This window comes from Lepidochelys kempii, chromosome 3 (assembly GCF_965140285.1).
Source record: "Lepidochelys kempii isolate rLepKem1 chromosome 3, rLepKem1.hap1, whole genome shotgun sequence".
Lineage (NCBI taxonomy): Eukaryota > Metazoa > Chordata > Testudines > Cheloniidae > Lepidochelys > Lepidochelys kempii.
The window spans coordinates 148,613,716-148,638,172 of record NC_136382.1 but is presented as its reverse complement, the minus strand read 5'-3'; the positions used below and the strand labels follow the sequence as shown (position 1 = coordinate 148,638,172).

At 50.8% G+C, this 24,457-nt stretch overlaps 1 protein-coding gene across 7 annotated transcripts; it reads right to left on the bottom strand.

The window, feature by feature from the left end:
* Nucleotides 1–563: 563 nt before the first annotated feature.
* On the bottom strand, nt 564–24,123 carry ABCC10 (ATP binding cassette subfamily C member 10). 7 transcript variants are annotated; one of them, XM_073338441.1, is made up of 23 exons: nt 23,931–24,123; nt 19,369–19,566; nt 16,121–17,501; nt 14,849–15,076; nt 14,314–14,470; nt 13,264–13,403; nt 13,088–13,167; nt 12,750–12,921; nt 11,626–11,724; nt 11,176–11,365; nt 10,640–10,714; nt 9,708–9,899; nt 9,017–9,152; nt 8,328–8,523; nt 7,404–7,747; nt 7,052–7,221; nt 5,897–6,057; nt 5,199–5,452; nt 4,645–4,790; nt 4,040–4,137; nt 3,650–3,762; nt 1,754–1,877; nt 564–1,141 (listed from the first exon to the last, which is right to left on the bottom strand). In XM_073338441.1, the coding sequence occupies exons 2-23, from the start codon at nt 19,527–19,529 to the stop codon at nt 986–988; spliced, it is 4,773 nt and encodes a 1,590-aa protein (XP_073194542.1). In that variant the 5' UTR covers nt 19,530–19,566; nt 23,931–24,123; the 3' UTR covers nt 564–985. The 7 variants fall into 7 exon arrangements, with proteins under 7 accessions (XP_073194542.1, XP_073194548.1, XP_073194544.1 ...); XM_073338447.1 differs by having other exon boundaries at nt 7,404–7,531; XM_073338443.1 differs by lacking the exon at nt 23,931–24,123 and adding an exon at nt 23,809–23,919.
* Nucleotides 24,124–24,457: the final 334 nt, after the last annotated feature.

Genomic DNA, 24,457 nt, shown 5'->3' with positions numbered 1-24,457 from the left:
AAGATTTCTCCAGCCTCCTGAACCAGAAGGTTGTGGAGCTGAGGGAGGAGGGATATAAGATCTCCTTTGGAATAGTGCCACCTAGATTAACTTTGGAGGCCTTTAAACACCTGAAGGGTGTGGGGTCCCCGAGCAGCCATAACGAGTACAACATGCAACACTGACACCATCTCTGGGCACTAGCGTATTTGTACGCACAGGGGGCCAGATCCTGTCCCTGACCCAATGCCCACTATTCAGTCTGCTGAGGCTGTGCCGTAAGGAAACCACAGCTCAGGGGAGGAGGTATCTGCAACCTGTGCTGGGCTCCCAGCATGCGAAAGGGCTTACTCCAGCAGGAGATGTAGGGACAGAGGAACCATGGCTCCTAAGCACTGCCTGTCACTGGTGTCAGTGTGGAGAGTCATGGGCTGCTTTGTGGAGGCCGGTGAGGAGACTGCACCTGAAGACTGTGTGAGTGAGGGAATCTTCTGACTGGGAGAGGGATTGTGAGGAGGCCTGGTTCTGGGGAAAGGGGAGCAGTGATGAGGGCCAGGGCCAGAGCCAGAGAACAAACAGAGAGCTTAACAAGGACATTTGCTCTTTATTTTAAACCATGAGTCCTTCACTGGGAGTCACTGATTCACTTAACAGTAGAGAATAAACCCTCATTACACCAAAGGGGATGCTGCCCCAAGCCAGGAGCATGTTTCCTCATCCTAGGACTCTTGACCCAGACCAGTAAGTCTCAGTCCAACCCCATCATGGCTTGGGAGACTGCTCCTCGTCCTCCCACGACTTCCCGCCTGAAACAAGGTCCACTCTGAGCAGGACCCAAGCCAAGAGCCAGTGTCACCCTCTGCTGTCCTTTGTGCAGGCTAGTGCATCCCCTATGGCAGCTCCTGGCCCAGCAGGAAGTAGGTAGTTGCCTGCACCCACCAGCCTGTTGGGGTCCAGCAGAGATGGGGGTTGCAAGTGTGCAGCCAGGAGGTGCTCATCACTGGTCTCAGTCCTTTAGCAGAGAAGTCATTGCTGCCCACTGGTCAAGAGTTGCTGAAACAAGGAGTCTTCCCTCTTGCTGAGGACAGCAGGTGAATCCAGCTCCGCCACCTTCCCCCCATGCATCACTAGCACACGGTCTGAGTCCAGGATAGTGTTCAGCCTGGTGAGAGCAAACATAGAAAGATGCATGTGTGTGTGTGCGCGTGGGTGTCTTGGTCTGTGCAGGGGGAGACACACCAAATACTGCTCCCCCATTCATTTGCACAGAAGCCTGAGACCCCCCCACATAGGCACCAATATCTACGGAGCCCTTCATCACAGTTGCTGAGGGAGCACTTATATACACAGGGATCACTCCTTCAGCACTAAAATGCAGCCATCTCTGGGGAGAAATCTGGGAGCTGTTTAACAGGAACGCTACACAACAACTTTCAAGACAGAGTGAGAAACCAGGAAGACAGCATTTCTCGTAGGTGAGAGCAGGAAGGCTGGGAGTCAGAACACCTGGGTCACCTGCCTGGCTTTTCCATCAACTGGCTTTGTGAACTTGGGTGAGTTATTTTGCCAATCTGAGCCTCAGTTTCCCTATCTGTAAAATGGGGATAATGATAGCCATTGCCTCCCGGGGGGCTGGGAGCCTAAATTCATTCCTGTCTAAAGCACACAGAGATACAGTGGGAGGATGTAGTATTATTAATGGTATTAGAATAAACTGCATGAAGTCACAGCACTGGAATTGGATCAGAACTGACATTAATAACCCAACTCTTACAGAAAGTACGAGTGGATCTTCACATGGACCCCAGGTGGTCAGGATTCCCATCTCAGTTTCCCATCTCCCCCAAAAGACAGAACCTCCTGCAGCCCACAGTGCCGGGCTGGGGCACGAGTCAGTCCTGATGGAGTGAAAAGTACCAACAACTGATTCTTTTGCAGCACCTGGATTTCCCTAAAGGTCTCCCATCCAAGTAATGACTTAGCCACATACATCAGAACAGCCATACTGAGTCAGAGCAATGGTCTATCTCCTATTATTTTTAACTTGGTGTCAGCAAACCTTATACTATAAGGCATTATCTGCGGCTGCAACATTGTTTTAAAAGCAAAAGAGCTTACTCAAACCAGCCAGGCCTGAATTCTATTAAAAAGGGTTAAAAAAAAGCCCTTAGGCCTTCAGCAGGAAGACCTCCTCCACTTCCATCCCCTCGACTTAACTAGTGGCCATGCCCTGGGGTCTCCAACATTATGAAAAGGGGTAAATAACACTTCCTTATTCACTTCCTCCACACCATTTCTGATTTTATGGACCTCTGTCATAACCCCCCCAAGTCGTCTCTTTTCCAAGTTGAACAGTCCCCTTCTTTTTAATCTCTCCTCAGATGGAAGCTGCTCAATACCCTTAATTATTTTTGTTGCCTTTCTCAGTGCCAGTTCCAATTCTAATGTATCTTTTTTGAGATGGGGCGACCAGAACTGCACACAGTATTAAGATGAGTATAGTCTACAGCCTGAGGTGGCCTGGCTGCAGCATGCTCTTCCTATCCATCAGTCCCTTCTTTCTCTTGGAACTTTTTAACCTAGTGGTAATGGCCCACACCAGGGGAGCAAGGGCATCCCTGGCCGGGAGGTGGCAGTGCAGTCTCTTGTCCTCTGCCTGTCCTGCAGTGCCCTCTACTGGGCAAGACCAGCTCCGTTTCATGTTCTGCACCCTCTCTGCTCTCCATGATGGTGGGGAGCTTTGAGTACAATTGTCAGGCTCTCCGTTTTCTATATTCTCAACCCCTTTTCACCCTCTGAGGCTACAATACCCCTGTTCCACTTGGCAGGAAATTCAGGGGCTCCCTAAGTCCCTATCAGACAGCTTCCAGCAATATATAGAACATGCTGGGTTTCCACCTGGCACCTACCAAAGAGAAGAGTTTGCTATTTGGACAGTATCTGGATGCTCCTGGAGACTGGCAGTCAGGTGGACTGGGGCCCAGGGGCAGGAGCTGAAGGGGGATGGTAAATGTCTGCTTCGCTCCAGAGCAGCAAAAGGAAACAGACAAGTTTGCACTTGAAAAATCTTGTCATGCTGATTTCACAGGTCAACTCACATATGGGGCTGAATATCAAGGTGGGGGCAAACACAATGCTGAGACTGTGGGTGTGGCCAGCACTGGGCATGGTGAGTGGGTAATGCTGGGGCTGTAGATGTGGCTAGTGGGGGAAGGCTGGCGCTGTGGGCATGGTGAGTGGTTAATGGTGGGGCTGTGGCTGGTGTGGGAAGGCTGGCGCTGTGATGAGGTGAGTTTAAGAGCAGAGGGCTGTCCCTTTCTCCATAAGGCATTTAGAAGGCTCACAGGGTATGTCTACACTGCCTCTGGCAGCCAGCCTCCCAGCCAAGGTCCAGAGACTTGTGCTAGCAGGGCTCATGTTAGTGCTCTAACAATAGCTGTGCAGATGGTGCTTCAACATTATGGTTTGGGCTGGGCTCAGGGTCTCACATGGCCCCCCTTTCTCCCCGCAACTTTAAAACCCGAGCTCTAGAACAAGCTGCAACATCTACACAGCTATTCTGAGAGCAGTAGTGTGAGCCCCTCTAGCACAAATCTGTGGACGGGGCTGGAAGGCTCTTTCCCCAATGCAGAGGAGACATGCCCTTGGTGTGAGAGGAAGCCGGCTGTACCTGTGAGCAATCATGAGCACAGTTTTGTCAGCAAAGCGCTGGCGGATGGTCTGCTGTAGCAGCTGATCGGTCTTCTGATCCACACTGGCTGTGGCCTCATCGATGCACAGCACCTGCCAGCGACACAGTGACAAAGTAAAGGGTATCCCAACACCATAGGAGGAGATCTCTGTTCCTGGCCCAGAGATACACCTAAGAGGGCACCATAAATCAGCTCACAGCCCTAATTCCCATACACATCAGACAGTCCATTTACTCACTAGGGCCTCCTGACACAGACTCCCTGTCCTGCCCTACTATCCCCACAATCAGGAACAGGCACCCCCTCTCCAAACAAGTAATTTCCCTGCTTTGAGCAGGGAGAATCCAGTTGGAGTTAGCAGCACTCACCTTGGCCTGGGTCAGGAGGGCTCTTGCCAGACACACGAGCTGCCTCTGTCCCACCGACAGACTCCTCCCTCTCTCCCCCAGTTCAGAGTCCAGTCCACCTGCAAGTAGGCAAGGACAGCTCTTATCTAGCAAGGCTTTGGTTAGAGCCCCTGCACAGCATGCCTGGGCCAGGAGCTTCCAGCTCAAGACCTCATCTCTGCTCAGTCCCAGCCCAAAGCCTTGGGATTTTAGACTCGGACAGAAGCAAGATTTGTCACTAACAGTGTGTGTGTGTATCCTCTGCTAGGATCACAAAGACTAGTGTGTGAGACTTGGAAGCCCCTATTCTTCCCCCACACTGGATCCCATTGGGGGTTGGCCTCCCTTAGTCAGTCCTGCAAGAGCCGTGCCTACTACCCCCATCAGATAAACTCACCTGCTTGTGTCCTTCCACTGGACCTTACAGGATTCTGTTTGGGCCTCACATGTCAATCCCATTGGACCCCACTGGGGTCTTGCCTCCCCAGAGCAGATCTTGCTGCATCTAGGCCCTTGACTACCACCTCCAACTCACTGGCTCTGCCCACTGCCAGAGCCTCCTCATCTCCTGCTGGCATTGGACTCACCCATCTGAGTAATCACCATCTGTAGGTGGCACTGCTCCAGCACCTGGTATAGGTCAAAGTCTGTATGTCGCCCCAGGGGGTCCAAGTTCTCCCGGATTGTCCCACTGAACAAAAATGGGTCCTGGGGGATTATGGCCAGTTTGGATCTGCAGGGAGAGGAGAGATGAAGGCTTAGCGGGTGGGAACAGCACGAAAGCAAAAGGCCTTTCCTCTGAGCCAATGGTAACCAGGCTGGCCCTGACTCTCCTGGGCCGGTCCCAGGCATGGGCATGTAAACAGGGCATGTTTGAGACACACTAGGGACCAGGCAGGGCTCTTCTCAGCCTAGGAGTCTCAGCACACACAACCAGGGCAGGAGGGGCTCAGGAACATTTCAGCAACTGATAGGAAACTGCCACAAGCAGCCAAAAGTGGCCAGAAAGGATCTCCACTAACCAACCCCCTCAGTATCACTTTGCTGGCAGCCATTAGAACCAGAGTCCTGTCTCTGGTGGAAGGGCTCCTGGCTGGACCCTAAATGACATTTGCTCCTCCTTCTGCTCTGCCCACCCTACCTCAGACTCTCCAGGCCCACTGATCGGCTGTCAACATTGTCCAGGAGGATCCGTCCCCCCCTCAGCTCCACCATGCGGAAGAGTGCCAAGAAGATTGTAGATTTGCCAGATCCAGTGCGCCCCACAATCCCCACTTTCTCTCCAGGGTAGATGGTGAAGGTCACCCCATCCAGAGCATTGGGCAGTCCCGGCCGATATGTCAGAACCACCTGCTGGAACTCCACGTGGCCCTGGCTCGGCCAGTCAGGGGCAACCTCAAAAGAAGAAGAGGATGAGACCAAAGTGTGACCAGGATCAACTACCAGCCCTGCCCCACTTGCCACCTGTCCCTTCACTTGGCTTCTCTGTTCCTGACCATCCCTGACTCTAAGCCTCCTCTGCACTTCCCAATCGCACAACAGCCCTGCTCCACCCACCCTGCCCTTCTCCCACTGCACAAGAAGACCTTGGGGGCGGGGGAAATGGGGGGTTGGTATTAGGAAAGGGCAATTGCTCTGAACAATTCCTGTAGATCAGGCCAGCAGTCCCCAGTGCCCACTCATTAGATCCCTGTAATCATCTCCAGCCACCGGCTCATCAGAGCCCTGTGGGACACCTGAGCAGATGGGAAGAATGCACAGACAGGAGAGAGAGTGCAAAACACAGATCCATGAGATGGGATGCAGGCCAGACCTGGAGGGCTGAGTGAGAAGTTTTACCTGGACCAGCTGCTCCTGGGGCTCTATGGGGATGTCTGTGGAGTACTCCTCTGCTCGCTCCACACTCACCATCATGGTCTCTGTCTGCGTGAAACTGGAGATGAGGCCTGACAGCAGGTTTGTGACAGACAGGGCATACGAGAGGGCCAGGCCTACAAGACCTGAGATGATAAGAGAGCACAGCAGGCATGTGAAGGAGTAGAGAAAGCAGGGGACGCAGCTCCAGCCAGGGAGGACTGAGGGGGACAAGGAAGGAGCCAAAGCACCAGGGGAAGGTTATAAGCTGGCAACCCATCTCTGAGATAGGGAGATGGAGGGGGAGGAGAAGAGGCTGAGGATCTACCTCCTGGGAAGGTGGACAGAGCTGCAGCTCTAGGATAGGGAACAGGATGGCCTGAAACCAAGTGCTTTGGGCTCTGTGTTAGATCCTGGCTAAGGACTGGACAGCCATGCTGGAAGAATGACTGTGGTGAGAAAACTACTTTGAACAAGAGATTCAAGTTTGTTAAGTTAGGTTTTAGTCTTAGAAGCATATTTTTACGTTTGTTTGTTTGTAACCATTTCTATCCCAATTTCCTTCTACTTAGTATCACTTAAATACCGGGGGCCATGAATCGGTGTTCATGTCGCACTCCCTGTTAGTACCCGGCCCAGGCAAGCTAATGATCTGACCCGTGGACCAAATTCAGTGACGAATCCAGGTCACGTGCCACCTGAGGCACGTTGCGTATACACTAAGAAGGCTCAAATACCTGTTCTTTGTTAATAAACCTAATCTTGTTTTATTACACAACCCTTTCAGTGCAGCATTTCCAACTGAAGAGTAAAATCCCCAGGCAACCTAACAGGCTGGTGCTGTCTCTTTAAAGAAGCAGAGAACTTGATCAGGTTTTGTGAGTGCTGCACTGAGCGGGGCTGAGCACTGCAGAGGAGATGGCTTTGGGGAGACTCGGGACTGGAAGGGCTGCTGGTGCCACCCTGCAAGGAGTAACCAGGCTGGTGGAAGCCAGGATGAGGTCACTGTGCTGCGAGCAGGCTGCTGGTATCAGGGTTCTGAGCCAAAGCTGCACAGCACAGAAGCACCCAGGGTTACTGGGCAGGCAGTGACACAATCCCTTACTGATCTGGGTGAACTTCCAAAGTTTCACAGCACACCTGGATTTCCCAGTTGCCTCTGGTGCTGGATGATGGCGATTCCTGCTATAGCTGTAACCACAGCAACTCCAATCATCTGCAGGCGGATGTCCAGCCACTGCATGGCGGTGTTACTGGCAAAGAGGCAGCGCTGGTTCTGCTCCAGTCGCAGCTGATTCTCTGCCTCAAATCTGAGCCGGGCACAATACAGTGGTTAATGTCAGGATCAGTCCCAGGGTCCACTGCCCTTCATCTGTCACCCCAGCCAGCCCCAGGCCCAGAAGCTCTAGGTAACACCCTTGTCCCTTACAAGAGTGAAAGCCCCAAGTTCTCCAGGTGCTGTCACCCTCCCCATCCGAGGAGCAGCCCTCACCTGTCAGTGGCCCGGGTGGCTCGGATAGTGCTCAGCCCTGTCAGGGTCTCTGAGAAGTGGGTGTAGATGGGGGACAGGGTGAGGCTGTAGAGGCGCTTGAGCTCACGGGAGGTACACCGGTAATAGCGCTGGATGGAGAAGTAGAGGGCAGCCAGTGGCAGCAAGATCAGGCCAATCCAGGGCAGCCCATAGGTTATCATCACCAGCATGCCCAGCAACCCAAAGACATTGGCCAGGAAGATGTTGAGGATGAAGGGCAGGCTGTCGTCCACACAGTACAGGTCCGAAGAGAAGCGGTTCAGGATCCGGCCCGTGGGCGTAATGTCAAAAAAGGTCACCGTGGCCTGGCAACATGGGAACCAGAGTGGTAAGAGCCACACTGGACTGGGACAACCTTGGAGAGGGAGCGGTGCCCCTGGAGTTATATATAGCTTGGCTGGTAGATGGCCCAGCAAGCAGCCACTATTCAGAATGCCTGAAGAGAAGCAGGACTGAACATGGACAAGGAAGGAATTCCCAGCCTGCACTGGTCCAGCAGACCCAGACTCCAAACCCCTCTCCCCCCGAGTGTAGAGGTGCCCTGCTGGAATGGGCATCCTCAATCCCCAGCAGCAGCACACATCTCACAAGGCACAGCCAGCCACCTTCACAATGTGGTGGCTTCAAGGTACCTCTTGCTGTGGAGAGTTGAGAGGCAGGCATAATGATTGCAGCCAAGGGGTGGGCGAGCAGGTCAGCACTCCAGTGAGCCGTGACTATCTCTGTTCCCCCTGCCCCCATTTGTGACTATCTCTGTTCCCCCTCCCCAGCTGAGCATGTCAGCACTCCACCCCATTTGTGACCATCTCTGTTCCCCCTGCCCCCATTTCTTTCCCCGAGCTGAGCTCCTGGGACCTCACTCTACCCCACCCTTATGACCGATACCTTCATCACTCTCTGGAGCAGCCGGCTGTGAATGACAGTGGCAGCGCGGATGGTGCCGTAGGCAAAGAGGAAGGCCCGTAGGATGGTGAAGACCGAGTTGGCCCCAGCAATGCCGCCATACACCATCAGGTAGAAGTTCACATCCAGTGTGCTATTGGGATGGACTGGAGCTGTGCCCAACACCTGGATGCGGGACCTGGGAGAGAGAAGGAGACAGAACGTGCTTCAGCCACAGTGCGCACTATGCCAAGGCTGAAGCCTAGAGCCCCTGAGACAGCAAACACAAGGGCCAGGGTGGGGGAGAAGCCAGGAGTCCTTATTCCCAAGGTGGGCTACCAGCTTCCTCCTGCTGTTCATCAGCCTTGGCAAGCTGCAGCAGACTGATCCCTACAATTCCAGCTGTAGGCGCTCTCCACCCCCAAGAGCCTTGTGCAGCCAGGGGGGTCTTCCATCTGCCTCAGACAGCAAATCCAGCAGCACCTCTTCACTACCCGTTTGCGCTGGGCTGGCCTTTTTGTCCCTATCTAGCTCGCACAACCATATTGGCTCTATGCAATGGGGGTGTTTAGCCAGCTTCTATTCACAGCAAGAGGCCTTTGCAAAAGGGGCACCAAGGAGCAACTTTGGAGACTATTGCTCCCCCGACAGCCAGACCACACCAGCTCCTGAGCCAACCTATGCCCACTTACACAAGCCCCGCAAGGGAGAAGAGCAGCAGCTGTGGGGAAGGGACAGAAGCTGACAGGGGCCTCGTGGAGATGTTCGCCATCTGGGGCAGGTTGGAGATCCAGTGTGACAACCACCAAACTGAGACATTCCCAGATGCTGCAGAGATACACAAGAGTCAGTGCAGGGTGGGGGTTAGACTCTGCTTCAGCCAACATGGGGGAGAAGAGCAGGAAGTGGAGCTGAGCTGGGGCTACTCTGAGGAACTGCTCTTACCACCTCACTACCCAGCCTAACCTATACCCTGCCGTCCATACATTCGCCACTGCGGTTACTTGAGCAGTAGAGATGACAGCCAGCAGCCATAGGAGCCAGGTACAGCAGGTCCCCTAGGGAAAAACAGTCTTCTATGGAGACACCACCCCACACCCCAGTGTCCCCCATGGTAGCAGGAGCACAAATTAGGACACAATGTCTTACCCTCACTCTGGCTAAGGGCTCTGGACAAACCCTTCAACTTGATGGGCAGGAAAGTGCTGAAGTGGCCCCGGCTGGAAAGTTAGGAGGATTGGGCCTTCCTCCTGCAGGGGCTAGGGAGAGAGAGAAAACCAAGTCTGCCACCCCCCAGGGACCCCTCATATATCCGGGGAGCACAGCAAGGGAGCAAGAATGGAGAATGGCCCAAACAGAGCATGGAGCGAGCTGCTGCCTTACCTTGCATCAGGAGCAGGGAGAAGAAGATGGACAATGCTAGGCAGCTGCCCACTGCCAACCAATATGCCCTATACACCTGAAAAGCTACTGCCCCTTCTTTTTTTTCTTCCTCTCGCTGGAGGAGGCAGTTGGCTTGGCCCAGTTCCTCTTCCTCTATCTCCATGTCCTCCTCCTGGCCTTGCTCAGCAGGGACTGGGGGAAAAGGCACAGGTCAGTGCAGCATCAATAGGACCAGCTCCTCACTGTAAACAGGGCAGGTCTATGCCAAAGGGAAGGCTTCACCATATTCCTAGGAGGCTTTCTAAGGTTTGTCCCCTCTTCGTTCCCTTTGCAACAGAGTCCATGCCAGCTGCACCCTGTACCATAGGCCTCTATCAGGAAATCCTGCAGCAGGTGGGAGTGCAGATCAGCTTACTGCTTCCTGGCCAGTATCCGATGGCTCCTTTACCCCAAGCACAGAAAATACCCCTGGCCCACTGTGCGAGGTGTGGGAATGGGGGTTCTTTTCCAAGCCCTACAGCTATCAATTTAATTACCCCCATTTCAGCTCATAACTGCGGATGTGATTACTGCTAAGGCGCCAGGAGAACTCAGAGAAACCTGTGTATTCAGACCTTTTCCACATATATTGTATGCTCTTATTTCTGCCACAAAAAGAAGGCAAGGCCTAGTCAGCAGATCAAGCACAGGGCTGGGAACCAGGAGTCTAATAATCCCAACTCACCCTGTGATGTTAGGCAAGTCACTTCCTCTGTCTCCCTCAGTTTCCCTTGGCTGTTTTCCTGCTCCACCCTGTCCCATTAGAGCAGTTGTCTTGAACTCCTGCTTGGAGGTCAGATAGTGGCAGTAGGCGGTTACGCATGGATGTTTATCCTGAGCCACAGTGACCCCACCCACCCTCACCAAAGCCCCTCAAACTGCCATATATTGACCTTTATTCTGCCTCCTCTTATTCTCATTGACTTTGGGAGTGGCTTCCACCAGTGGCAGGACTTCAGATGGGGTCCCTGGAAAGAGAGCGAGCGTGAGGGCTTTATACACTGCAGAGATCCTAAGAACCGTATGCTAGCTGCAAAAGTTCAGCTAGCTATTTGGTACAAGACAGCCCAATTTACTTCTACCTCTGCCCTCCTATTCCTCCATTCAGCACCCACAACCCTACAACCACTGCTCCACAGCTTCCTGTCCATGCACTGTGTCTTACCCCAAGACCCATCTCTTCAGATTCCGTCTGCTTTATCCATACTCCTGTACATTCACCATGTCCCAGTTCTCCCAGCTTATCCAGTGTTCATCTTCCCCTGGGCTTCCACTAATTTACCCCAGCCTCTTTGCAGCTGTCTGCTTTGATCCTCTATGGCCATTTTCCATCCAAACTCACAGCCCATCTGTCTGTTTGATAAGGCTGGGACAGAGTTCTTAGCCCTCTGGTACACAGACTGAAACAAAAGCAGGTGTGCCACTGTACCTGTCTTGACTATTCTGCCATTGTCCATGAGCAGCAAGGTGTCAGCCTTCTCTAAAAACTCCGTCCTGTGTGTGCAAAGAATCCTGGTCTTGTGTTTGAGAACTCCCAGAATACATTTCTGCATAAGGTGATTGGCTACATCAGCATCAACAGCTGCCAGTGGATCATCAAGAAGATAAATCTCCTTCTCCTGAGGAAGAAGAGACAGTGATACATCTCCCAGTTCCATCAGTGCCAGCTTTCCCCAGAAGGTGGTGTTGTAGAGAAAGGTGCATTGGCTTGGGGCTGTTCCCAGCTCCTTTACCGCCAGCCTGCTTGAACTGGAAGAGCTGGAGGATGTGCAGCAGGAGCTCTGGCTGTTGGACACTTCCTGCTTCTCTAGCCCAGCCTTGGCTCTTGGATAATGCACCTGCAGCAACTGGCCCTCTGTAGGGTCACTCTCCTATTTACCTGATAAACGGCTCTAGCAAGGGCGATTCGAGCCTTCTGTCCCCCACTGAGGGTCACTCCATTCTCACCTACCTCCGTCTGGTCACCTGCTGGTAAGATCTAGAAATGAAACGCACAAGATAATCCATTTAAAAAGTTGCTTCACACAGACAGCATGACATAGGGGATGCAGAACCAGGACTCCTGAGTTCTATTCCTGGCTCTGACACTAACTCACTATGAGACTTTGGACAAGACACAAGTGGCCTGATTTTCAGAAACTCTGAGCACCCACAACTCCCGCTAAAATCAAAGGGAGCTGCCAGAACTCAGCATCTTTGAAAAATCAGACCATAAGCCTCGTGTTTCTGCTTCCCTGTCTGTGCAATGGAAGGACAACAATCCCTCCCTCCTGGGTATTGTAGGAGAGTTCATCAGCTAATGTTTCTAATGTGCTTCCTGGATGGGATGTGGGGATTACTGATTGGAGAAGGGTGAGGGCTTGAATCAACCTAGATGAGCAATTCTTTCCTTCCAGGTCTCTTTAGGGTTGAGGCGTGGAGCATCATCAGACCTCTGAGAGATTTGATGCTGCCTCATCTCCCAAAAGGAGTCTGCTTTGCAGTTCCTTGGGACATCTGGGGCTCCTGCCTTGCTACTACCAGCAGTCCCACATGGAGGACACAATTTCAGGCCTCTTCTCATCCTGTGTGGCTCCACCAGATTCTGGGGAAGGACTTTCTGCTCCAACAAAGCATTGGCTTCTGATAGTTTCCCTGTAGCCAGAACCTGACTGCTTATTAATGGGAGTACTCAGGCAGCCTCAAACAACCTCTCCGTTTCTTGGGATTCAGAGCTTTCTGCTCCTCAGGACAAGTCTTAGAGGAAACAGTACAAAGTGTTGTCAAGCCAACCTCACACATGAGCCTCTGCCCAAGGGAAGGGAAGTGACTCAATGTCAGGGACCAGTAATGAAAATGAACAAACAGCTAAGCTGTGTGAGACACATGGCACATTTGGCTTAGGAAGGAGGGAGAGGCTGGGGAAATAGGTTCTGTGCCCTGATGGAGAAGTTAAGGTTCAGGCTGAGATTCATGGCAGGGCACAGGGAAGCCAATGGGATGTTTTCATCACAAGGCACTCACATTCAGATCATCGGAAAGTGCACAGCCCTCAAGCACCTCGTGGTACAGCCTGGCATCATAGTCCCTCCCAAAGAGGATATTCTCACGGACAGTGGTAAACTGGATCCAGGGCTCCTGCGTGGCCAGGCCAAATCCTCGCTCCAGATCCCAGACATACACTTGCCCGCCAAGTCTGCAAACACCCCAGAGCCGGGTAGGGGAGAGAGGCAGAAAAGGAAAGGAGAAGAAATAACATGGGGAAAGTGTGCCTGGCAAATGGGTCTACCCATGGAAAATCCCCTGTAGCAGAGGTGCTGGAAGGTGGGACAAGGGGAGAGAAATGTCTTTTGGCTATTTACCTGTTGAGTTCTCCAGTGATTGCTGCAAGCAGAGAGCTCTTCCCACAGCCAACCTTCCCAACAACTCCAACCAGCGCCCCCTGCAGAGGGAAACAAGCAGCAGAAGATTTATTGGATTAACACTTGGTCCTTCTGGTGATGGCTCCCTCTTCCATATTCCCTGCACCCCCACTCACCTTTGCCACTGCCAGGTCCTGAATGAAGATCTGCAGAGTCCCTCTGGACAGGTGCTGCCTGGTGCTCTCCTCCCGGGCCGGTGACCAGGAGAAGATGGAGTGACGCATTTCCAGTGCAGAGGATGGGTCTGTGGGGCCATCTGGCAAAAGAAAAGCAGCACAGCCACTGCATTAATCCTCAAGGATCAAAAGTGCACGGGAGACACTAAGCTGGGCTCAGTCACTCGGGTAGTATGTTTCCGAGAGAAGGCACCCAGACAATCTCAGATGCTGGTAGCACCATCAGCTCCACTCCCAAACAGAGTAGGCAAGGATAAGACACAGCTCTGACACACTCCCTGCAGCTGTACAAGGCCACTGTGTGACACTGAGACACTTCCCTGTTGTAACCTCACCTTAAAATCCTTCCTTCTTTCTCTCTTCCACCTGTCTCTGAATCCCTGTAGGAAGCAAGTGGAGACCCAGTGACTCCCATGGAGTCATTCCAAGAACAAACTGGATTCCCTGTGTCTGAAGGTGGAAGGAACAGCAGGGAGCTGGCAACAGGGAGTCGGGGGTGGGGGAGAAGGGAAATATGGTAGAGGGCAGTGCAGAGGTTCCACCCATTCTGCCAACCAAAGCCAACAGGGCTCATGGCTTCAGTGTCAAGGGAGATTTTTGAGAAATGAGCAAGCAGCCTTTGCTTTAGGAATATACAAAGGCTGGAATCAGCAGGCACAGGCATGGTTTGTTTGGTGCTGGTGGAGAGTAATACTACTGCTCTGTCCTCTCCTGGGGACACTTCCACAGGTCCATGGTGTGCGCTCATCTCAGACTGACTGAAGGAAGCACAGCTCACTACTCAGCACTCTAGGGAGTTCAGAGGAGGTGGAGCAGTTACCTAACTGCACTAGGGCCAGTGAGCCCGGTTCCTATAGGCTTGTGCCATATACACCCCAAGCACCTTCTGTGTTCAGACTTCTCCATTCTCTTCCCACCCCACACATGGAAATTCCATACAAAAGCCTACAGCATCCATTCCTGGTTGTGTCCCATCTCTTGTCTCCATACCAGTGGTGTAATAAGCATGCAGGTCCTGGTCAGAGAGCTCGAGGAAACACTGGATGCGATCCAGGGACACTTTGGCATCCAAGATTCCATTCAACACCCAAGGGAAGTTATTGAGGGGAAGAATCAGCATCCCAACAAGCGCCAAGGCTGTAAATACCTGTGTCAGAGAGGGAGACAATAAAGAATCGGGGGATAGTGACCCTTTGGCACCCCCCTTACATACACAAAGAAGAGTTTCACAGATTAGAGACTATCATGGGGAAGGGGAAGACAGCATGGACAGATGTCCTTGCATCTGTGGGAAGGTCATGGCTTACAGAAGGGTACTGAGCTCTATTCTCAGGGTGGCTACAGCTGCACTCAGCATGATGGGCTGAGCTCTGTCCCCAGGGGACATTCCAGAAAAATGCAACCCCATGCGGGAGAGGTGCCCCCACTGTCATTATGCTTAGAATAGTTCTGAAAATTCCCCTCCCACCTCACACATCAGTCTGAGCAGAGCAATGGGGTTGCACAGGTCTCCCCTGTCATTCACCTTGGTGGCAGTGAGTTGGTGCCCCAGCAGGACATAGGTGATGAAGATGACAATGGAGACGACTACTGGCAGTGCTGCCCACAGGTACACGCACACGGCATCCAGGTACTTGATGGCTCGCAGCTTTTGCAGCTCCTTGGCTCGGCAGGCATTTATCCGGGCGCCGAAGTGCTGCTCCCAGGTGTAAAACTTGATCACTCGCATGCCACACAGGAACTCTGTCATTAGCTGTGTCAGAGAGGCAAGCAGAACAGAACAGTCCCAGAGCCATGTCACACTAGACACTAGCCAGACAGATCTGACAAACAGGGGACAAATGATGGAGAAACAAAGGGCTAGGACATGTCTACATGTGGCAGTAGCAGCAGTCAGGAGTTCTGACCCCTCTTCCCTGATGATACCCCCTTCTATTTGAGCTCTGTGGTGTTCAGTAAAAAACTAAACACTGAGTATTTAACGTCTGAGCAAAACAACTGGCTCCTCACATAAGGTTCATCCTGCAGAGCAGTCCCAACTTATCTAGAGAAGACCACCGTGCACACTGGGGGAAATATAAACTAGATATAACTTCCTTCAGGAACATATTGCAAAAGCTCCTACAGATTTGCTGTGTGTATGGGAGTGAGACTTAAGTTTCTATGCTTCCAAAATATGGGTTGAGAGTTGCCAAAGGATTGGAAGGGCTGGAGAGAGCTCTGTCGCCATTGCAGATGCTAAATTAAAACATTACAATAAAATCCTATCACTCTGGAGCCCAGGACACTTGGATAGTAATCCCAAGAGGGAAGAGTCAGTGGTGGAGATGCTCACATGACAGAAGCAAGAAAGTGGATGACACTGACTCTGAGGTTGCCAAATCAGAGAGGCACAAACCCACCATACAAAGGTGAACGCATGCACGCACTTTGAACCAGCAGTGGGCAGGGGTCCCAGAATTAGAAGGCATCAGCGGGAAGATGGGATGGGAGTGTCTCAAAGGAATGGGCCCTGGGTTCCACAGTAACTGCTACTCACAGGACAGGGATCTATTGGAGAGACTGAACATGTCAGGGAGGCAATGGAACATCTGAGAATGGTATTACAGAACAACTTCCCTCTAGGTGGAATCACAATGACATTGCTTTGCACTGAGCTCCTTGGGTATCTCACCTTTCTGCTCTCCCATCAGGGTTTTCGAGGTCCCAGCTCATTAAATGGGTTCCACAATATGTATCCAAAGTTCTAAGAATGACCAGGAAAAAAATGCAGCAATGAACCCAAAGACTGCCTCACCTTAACTCGTGTGTCTTTGTGCTTCAGCATCTCCTTGTTGTTCTCCATGATACGGTTTGCTATGACCTTGTTGACAGGCACAAGCAGCAGGGCCAGGGCCAGGCCTCCCAGGAAGGCCACCCCCACCTGCTGGTAGAGGAGGTAGAGGGTGATGGCAAACTGGAAAGGGAGACTCCAAACCTCATGGAAGCTGATGCAAAAGTTGACCAGCCGATCGGTGTCTGTGCTCATGAAGTTGACAATCTCACCCATGGTGAAGCCAGCCAGACTGCTGCCGCTAACCCGCAGAGCCTTGCGATAGATGGCAGAGATGACTGCCGCACGCACCGTCAGCATCACCTTATTCACCTCATAGCTGAACTGGTTCCGCAAGAGAGCACCCAGGAAGGAGCCAGCAAAGAGGCCAAGGGCATACAGCACCCCATGGCTCAGAGGCTCCTGGTGCGACTCCATGAAGCTAACCAGCAGGTTCAGGAGCAGGGGACCTGAGAAACCCAACAGGCTACCAGCCAGTTTGAGGAGCCCTAGGGAGTAGTAGCGGAGCCCAAAGGCTGCATGCAGCACTGAGAGGAGTTGCACAGCCTGCTGGGCATCACAGCGGCTCCCTGAAGAGGGGGAGGCATCTCCACTCCCATCACTTTTGGTGACAATTGGGCTAGTGGAAGACACTGTATCTTCCTCCTCTTGGATGAGAGCTGCTTTTTCCTGCCAGCAGGAGTAGAAATGGTCATGGACCCTGGCAGCCTGGAGCCGTCGAGGTAGCAGATAGACATCCTGTGGCCGATTCAGCATCCACTGATAGCCACGCTTCATAAGAGGGTTCATCCAAGCATAAGAGAAGCGCGAGAGCCAGCTTTCACCATCCTCTGCCACTCCCTGCCAGTTAGGTGCTGGGATCCCTGACTCTGTGATGAGAGGTTCACGCTGCCAGGAGTCATTGATGGAGCAAAAAACTTGCCTGCTGGCAACAGGAGTAATATACCCGATCACATAGATAAGTAGAGAGGCCAACTGCAGGCAGAGGATGGAGAGTCTGCAGATGTGAGCAGCATGGAGGTGGGGCCAGGCCACCGCATTCTGGCAGTACCATACCAGTGTGATGATAAGGGCAGGGACAGGGAAGAGGGCTAGGAGCACCATGCCTGCAGGGCCACGGGAGGAGCCGTACGTAGACCTGTAAAGCATGAGGAGTGCCAGGCTATGAGTGAGCCATGCCAGCAGAGCAATGCCACTTGCCAGCACTACCAGATACAGGGTACCCAACTCCTGCTGAGTGATGGCTGCTGAGATTATATCAAGGATGGGGAGGCAAGTGAGTACGAAGGAGGCAGCAATTCTGCATTTCCAGCCAGGTCTGTGGGAAGCCCCTGGGACAGGAGATCTAGTGGAGAGAAAGGTGGTGAAAGCTTCAGAGTGGAGCCAGCTACCATTCCATCACCTCTGACTCACTCCTCCTCTTCTCTTCCCACAACTATCCAGTCACCCCTAGTTCTCACCCATACAGAGGGTGGCAGGCTCTGTGTCCCATTCAGAGCTTTTTAGGAAGATAAAAATTGCCATACCTGATCAGATCATTTGTCAATATACTCTGGTATCTAGTCTCTGACAGTGGCCAGTAGCACATACCTCAAAGAAAGATGCAAGAAACCCCACAGTTGACATTTATGGGGAAAATTTCTTCCTAACCTGTGATACTTGGTGGTTGAATTAGGTCCTGAACCAGGACGGTTTAAATCCCTGCTAAATATATATTTTTATCCTCTCTAATATAACTCTGGATAATATAACTCACGTTCTTCATACAAATTTCTGATTCTTTTTTGATTCCTCCTAAACTTTTGACCTCAGTGATGTCTTGTGGCAAAGAGTTTCACTGGCTAATTATCCACCGCATAACAATTTCCTTATCAGTAATATATTTGTGGCCTTTCAATTTCATTGACCATTCTCTTGTTTGTGAATTATGAGAAGGAGTAAATAGGAAACCATAATATAATTTCTGTACACCATTTGTTACTTTGTATATTCTCTCAATGCCATGTTGTATTTATATCCTCTCTAACCTAAATAATTTCAATCTCTTTTCATACAGAAGTTTTTTTCAGGCCTCTAATCCTTCTGATCACTAGTCTCTGAACTCCCTCTATTTCTACTCAATCTTTTTTGAGAATATAGCAACAGCAGCTATATACAATACTTCCAGGTGAGGAAACTGATTAGTGTAATGGCATTATAATATTTTTCTCTATCCAATCCCTTATACAGAATAAAGGATGCATTTGTTTAACAATCTATCATTGCAAATTGAGCAGATGTTTTCACTGAGCTGTCCACAATGATGAACACATCTTTCTCGAGAGGTTACAGTTAATTTAGAACCCAGCAACATGTAGGACTTTTCTTGTTTTAAAAAATAATACAACCTAAGGGACTGGAGGGAGTGAGATACAGAGAATATATGTGCTTGGCTAAGAAATGATTCAGGAGGGACATGATAACCACCTACAATTATGAAAGGAGCCGGAGGAATTGTTTAGGATGGTACCTAAGGTATAACTAGGTCAGGGGTTCTCAGACTGGGGGTTGTGACCCCTCACGGGGTCACGAGGTTATTACATGGGGGTCACTAGCTGTCAGCCTCTACCCCAAACCCTGCTTCATCTCCAGCATTTATAATACTGTTAAATATATAAAAAAAGTGTTTTTAATTTATGGGGGGGGGTCGCACTCAGAGGCTTGCTGTGTGAAAAGGGTCACCAGTACAAAAGTTTGAGAACCACTGAACTGAAGAGGAAGGAGAAAAGACGTACAACTGGCTTAGCTATGGTGTGTAATGCAACAAAACACAAACACAGGATAAATATAACTTTTTCAAAAGGGAATATGTCAGCTGAATATCAGGAAATATTAGCGACAATTAGGCTTGGGCATCATCTCCCCAAGGGAAACGGTGGAATTTCCATTGGTTGGAATATCTGAAACTGAACTGGACAAAACCCTGGGGAATAGACTATACGGCTAGATTCTACACTGGCCCTGAGAGATACGGATGGACTAAACAGGACCGAATAGTCTTTTTCACTCTGCATATGCTCCAGCACTCCTCCCAAAAGGGAGTAAACACAAGACTGTCAATGTTTCCTGCAGGCAGCTGCCACGTGACACAGAGAGAAATGATTTCCACCATTCAGGAGCCTTTTCCCACATTCTTCATTACAATGCAGAAGAGACACAGATGGCTACCGTACCTTGGAGTGCCGAGGTAGCAGGCGCTTACTAAAGCAAGGATTGCGTGAGGGACAACATTCAAAATCAGCTGGTTAAAGCAGTGACCAACACTACCATGGACCCACACAGGAAGTGGGTCTTCCAGCCTGGTACCACACAGATCAGCCAGGATCTCTTCCATCTTCTCTTAGGAGCCAAGTGCAACAGCCAGAGAGCTCCTAGGGAAGAAAACAAGAAAGAGAATGAGTTAGGCACACAGCTAAATCAAACACAGCTTGAGATAGGAAAGGAAGATTCCTCCTTTATTAATAATAAACTCCTTGCCACACTGCAGGTCCCTTGTTATGAGGATCTCAAACAATTTTACAAACATTTATTACACTTTACTGCCTTCCCCTTATCCCCGTGAAACAGGTAAGACACACACAGGATTAACTTCATCCATGACTATAGCCAGATGAAATTTTTCATGTGAAACTTTTTCTTGCTGAAAATTGTAGATTCAGGTTGATGGAAACCTAGGGAGGTGGTGGAATCTCCATCCTTAGAGGTTTTTAAGGCCCGTGTTGACACAACCCTGGCTGGGATGATTTAGTTGGGGTTGGTCTTGCTTTGAGTAGGGGGTTGGACTAGATGACCTCTTGGGGTCTCTTCCAACTCTAATCTTCTATGATTCTTTGAAACATCTAATGAATTTGTGTCAAATTGTTTTGGTCAAAATCCCAACCCCTGCCAAATCCACAAAAGATCAAAACATTGTTTTGACATTTTTGAAATGAAATATTTTGATGTTTCAATTCAAAACAACTTTTTGTTTCTAAATTCACTTCAATTTTACAAAAAATAAAAAATATTGAAAATATTGAAAACAAAACATTTTGTTTGACCCAAAACGACATTTTCCCCCAAATTTTTGGTTCACTAAAAATTAGATTTTTTTGTTTTTGTTTTGGGTCAACCCACAACAATTCCCTCTCCCCTTGATTTTTTGGAATGGCCAATGAACTGAAAAGTCACTTATTCGTACAACTCTCCCAATGACTGCTATGTGACTATGCCTGGAGTGGAAAACAGCAGTTTTTTAACAGTGCACAGCAATATTATGCAACGCTTTAGAACAGGAAGCAGAAGAGAATCCTATTCCAATTGAAACTGCCAAGGGAATTTAAAGATTACCTACAAAGGAAAAAAAATTGAACTTGTGCTCATTTTTTGCCTCTTACTGATACGTACAGGGGCCTGGAAATGTTTTGTTATGAAAAGGGTTCTTTTATATTAGCAATTCCGGTCCTGTGCATCATGATAAGGTTGACAACTGGAGAACTAGTGAAACATGACAGCATGACATTACAACAGTTAAAAGAGTGAAAGCTGCAGTAATTAAGGGAAAGGGCATTTTAGTCACTGTTTTAAACACTGGGTTTTTGTTAGCGCCTATTTAAAAAAGTATGGATAGGATGAATGGACTATAAGGTGGATAGAAAACTGGCTAGACTGTCGGGCTCAATGTCTAGTTGGCAGCCAGTATCAAGCGGAGTACCCCAGGGGGTCAGTCCTGGGGCCAGTTTTGTTCAACCTCTTTGTTAATGATCTGGATGATGGGATAGATTGCACCCTCAGCAAGTTCACAGGTGACACTAAGCTGTTGGGGAGAGGTAGATACGCTGGAGGGTAGGGATAGTGTCCAGAGTGACCTAGACAAATTGGAGGATTGGGCCAAAAGAAATCTGATGAGGTTCAACAAGGATAAGTGCAGAGTCCTGCACTTAAGACAGAAGAATCCCATGCACTGCTACAGGGGGACCGACTGGCTAAGCAGCAGATCTGCAGAAAAGGACCTCGGGATTATAGTGGATGAGAAGATGGATATGAGTCAGCAGTGTGTCCTTGTTGCCAAAAAGGCTAACGGCACATTGGGCTGCATTAGTAGAAACATTGACAGCAGACTGAGTGAAGTGATTATTCCCCTCTATTTGGCACTGGTGAGGTCACATCTGGAGTACTGCATCCAGTTTTGGGCCCCCCACTATGAAAAGGATGTGGACAAATTGGAGATAGTCCAGCAGAGGGCAACGAAAATGATCAGGGGGCTGGGGCACATGATTTCGAGGAGAGGCTGAGGGAACTGGGCTTGTTTAGTTTGCAGAAGAGAAGAGTGAGGGGGGATTTTATAGTAGCCTTCAACTACTTGAAGGGGGGTTCCAATCAGGGTGGAGCTCGGCTGTTCTCAGTGGTGGCAGATGACACAACAGGGAGCAATGGTATCAAGTTAAAGTGGGGGTGGTCTAGGTTGGATATTAGGAAACACTGTTTCACTAGGAGGGTGGTGAAGCACTGGAATGGGTTACTTAGGGAGGTGGTGAAATCTCCATCCTTAGAGGTTTTTAAGGCCTGGCTTGACAAAGCCCTGGCTGGGATGATTTAGTTGGTGACTGGTCCTGCTTTGAGCAGTGGGTTGGACTAGATGATCTCCTGAGGTCTCTTCCAACCCTAATCTTCTATGATTCTACATCAAGAACTAATTAAAATATTGTAGACTTTGAGCCCTCCCCAGCAAACCAGGGAAAACTAGACTATGGCTATGTCTACACAACAGCCTAAGTCGTCAAAACTTAGGTCACTCAGGGGGTGTGAATACTGTTGTAAGGAGAGAAGCTCTCCTGCCAACATAGTTTCTGCCGCTTGTGGAGGTGGGGATTTCATGCCGATGAGAGAGCTCTCTCCTGTTGGCATAGAGCATCTTCACTACATGCGCTGCCAGCTGCGCCACTGCAGCGCTTTAAGTGTAGACATGCCCTTAATGTGCCTGAAGATATGTCTGCACTACAAGCGCTACATTGTCAAAACAAGTGCTGCAGTAGTGTAAGCACTTGCTACAGCGACAGGAGGGGTTTTTCCATTGTTGCAGTAAATTTGCCACCTCAAGAAGCAGCAACTAGGTCAACAGAAGATTTCTTCCAGCAACCTAGTGGTGTCTACACCAGAACTTAGGCTGGCTTAACCACATCTCTCAGGGGTATGAAGTTTTCACACCTCTGAGGGACATAAGACAAACCATTGGTCCATCTAGCCTTGCATCCTGTCTTCCGACACTTGCAGTGCCAGATGCTTCAGAGGGAATAAAAAGAACAGAGCAATTACTGAGTGATCCATCCCCTGTTGTCCAGTCCTACTTTCTGGAAGTCAGAGGTTTAGGGACAACTGGAGCATGGGGTTACATACCTGACCATTGGCTAATAGTCACTGGTGGACCTAATCCAGTTATACTTTTGGCCTTCACAACATCCCCTGGCAATGAGTTTCATGGGTTGACAGTGCTGTGTGAAGAAGTATTTCCTTATGTTTGTTTTAAACCTGCTGCCTGTTAATTTAATCAGGTGATCCCTGGTTCTTGTGGTATGTGAAGGGGTAAATAACACTTCCCTATTCTCTCTCACACCATTTACGATTTTATAGACCTCTATCATATCCCCTCCCTTCTCATTCCTAAACTGAATAGGCCCGTCTTTTTAAATCTCTCCTCCTATGAAAGTTATTCCATAACCCTAGTAATTTTTGTTACCCCTTTCTGTACCTAGAAGTAGCTAGGTTAATGTAAATTTTACATGTAGACCAGGCCTTCCATATCCAAGGTTAAGAAAATAAGCAAAGCCTTCCCCCACCTCACCCCCTATTTTTATTTTTAAAAAGGTTAAACCCTCTTTCAGGCCTCTTCCTCCATCATAAAGCAGCAAAGAAAGAAAGAAAAAAGGCACCAAGCCCCCTTTCTACAACGATCCTCAGCAGGTCACAAACTTGTTTCCTTGGATGGGTGATGGAAGGGGGCCAAAATTATTTTCCCAAGCTGGATTCAGCGAAACACTTGGTCTCAGCAAATCTCAAACCTAATTCCCATCACTTTGGGTACAACCCTGACTGGGCCCGAAAGGAGAGAAAATGCAATTTACTAGGGCAGCGAGGCAGTTTTCCAGCTCCAAAAAAAAAAAAAAAAAGTCCCATCCTGCCTGGGGCCGGGGAGAGGAAAGCTGGTAGGGATGGAGCATCCAACAAATCAATCTCCGGGGAAGGGGGGTAGCAGGGTGTCTCCCTTGAGCGCAGCCCTCGCTGGTTGAATGAGAGACACGTTCACTGGGAAGCGAAAAGTCCCTTCCATCGAACCAGACACCGGCCCCGTTTCCCGCCCTCGCACCTTCCGCCCTTGGCCGTTTCCTCCCCAAACCCCGCCCGGTCCCGCGGGGGGTCGGCCGGGCTCCTCCTTCCCTCTCGCAGCGGCTGTCCGGGGCGGAGCGCTCGGGAGGGATGTGGCCAAGGCAGCGGGCCCAGCCCGGCTCTGGGAGCTTCCAAGCGGAGCCCGGGGCCCTCTGGCCTCGGCTGAGCCTCGCACACCCGCCCGGCCCGCAGCGCCCGCCCCAGCCGCCGCCCGGCCCGATGCCCGGAAAGGGAAGGGTCCCCCGGCCTACCCGCCAGGGGCAGGCAGTGAGGACAGGGCCGGGGCCGTCCACAGCACCCGCCAGGGGCTCGGGTGATGTCATTGGCTGCCGCCCCCTGAGCGGGCGGCCTTTGACCCCTGCCCCCGCGGTACCTGAGCGCGTCCCTGTCTCCGCTGGGCTCGCGAGGACGAGCCCGCACCCATTTCCTCGCGGTTGCGCTCCCTGCCGCCGGGAGCGCGTACTGCTGCCGAGCCGGCCTGGCGACGGCGAGCCAAGAAGGACAAACCCGGGCCGTGTCCCACGGCGGGCCTGGGCGCAGTGTCCGCGTCAATCCCGAGCCGCTCCGGTGGCAGCCGTGCAGGGCCCTAGGGCGGAGCGGGCAGGAGGGGAAAGCGCCCGTCCATTGGCTCTGCACAGGGGAGTGTCAGACCAGGAGGAACCTCGGCCCTGGCCCTGCAGTGAGACGGGTGCAAGCAGACCCCTGTGCTGGTGCAGAGACCTCTGGAGTTCAGCTGGTTTTTGTGCAGGTGTAAGGGTCCACCCGCAGAGATCTGATTTCCCAATGGGTACCATAGCCAAGGGTGCCATTCAGAAGACAAACATCCAGCATTACAAAGTAATCGCATATGTTATTCATCAGTTAAGTAAATCTATGCCTGCTACCATAAAGTTGATGGAG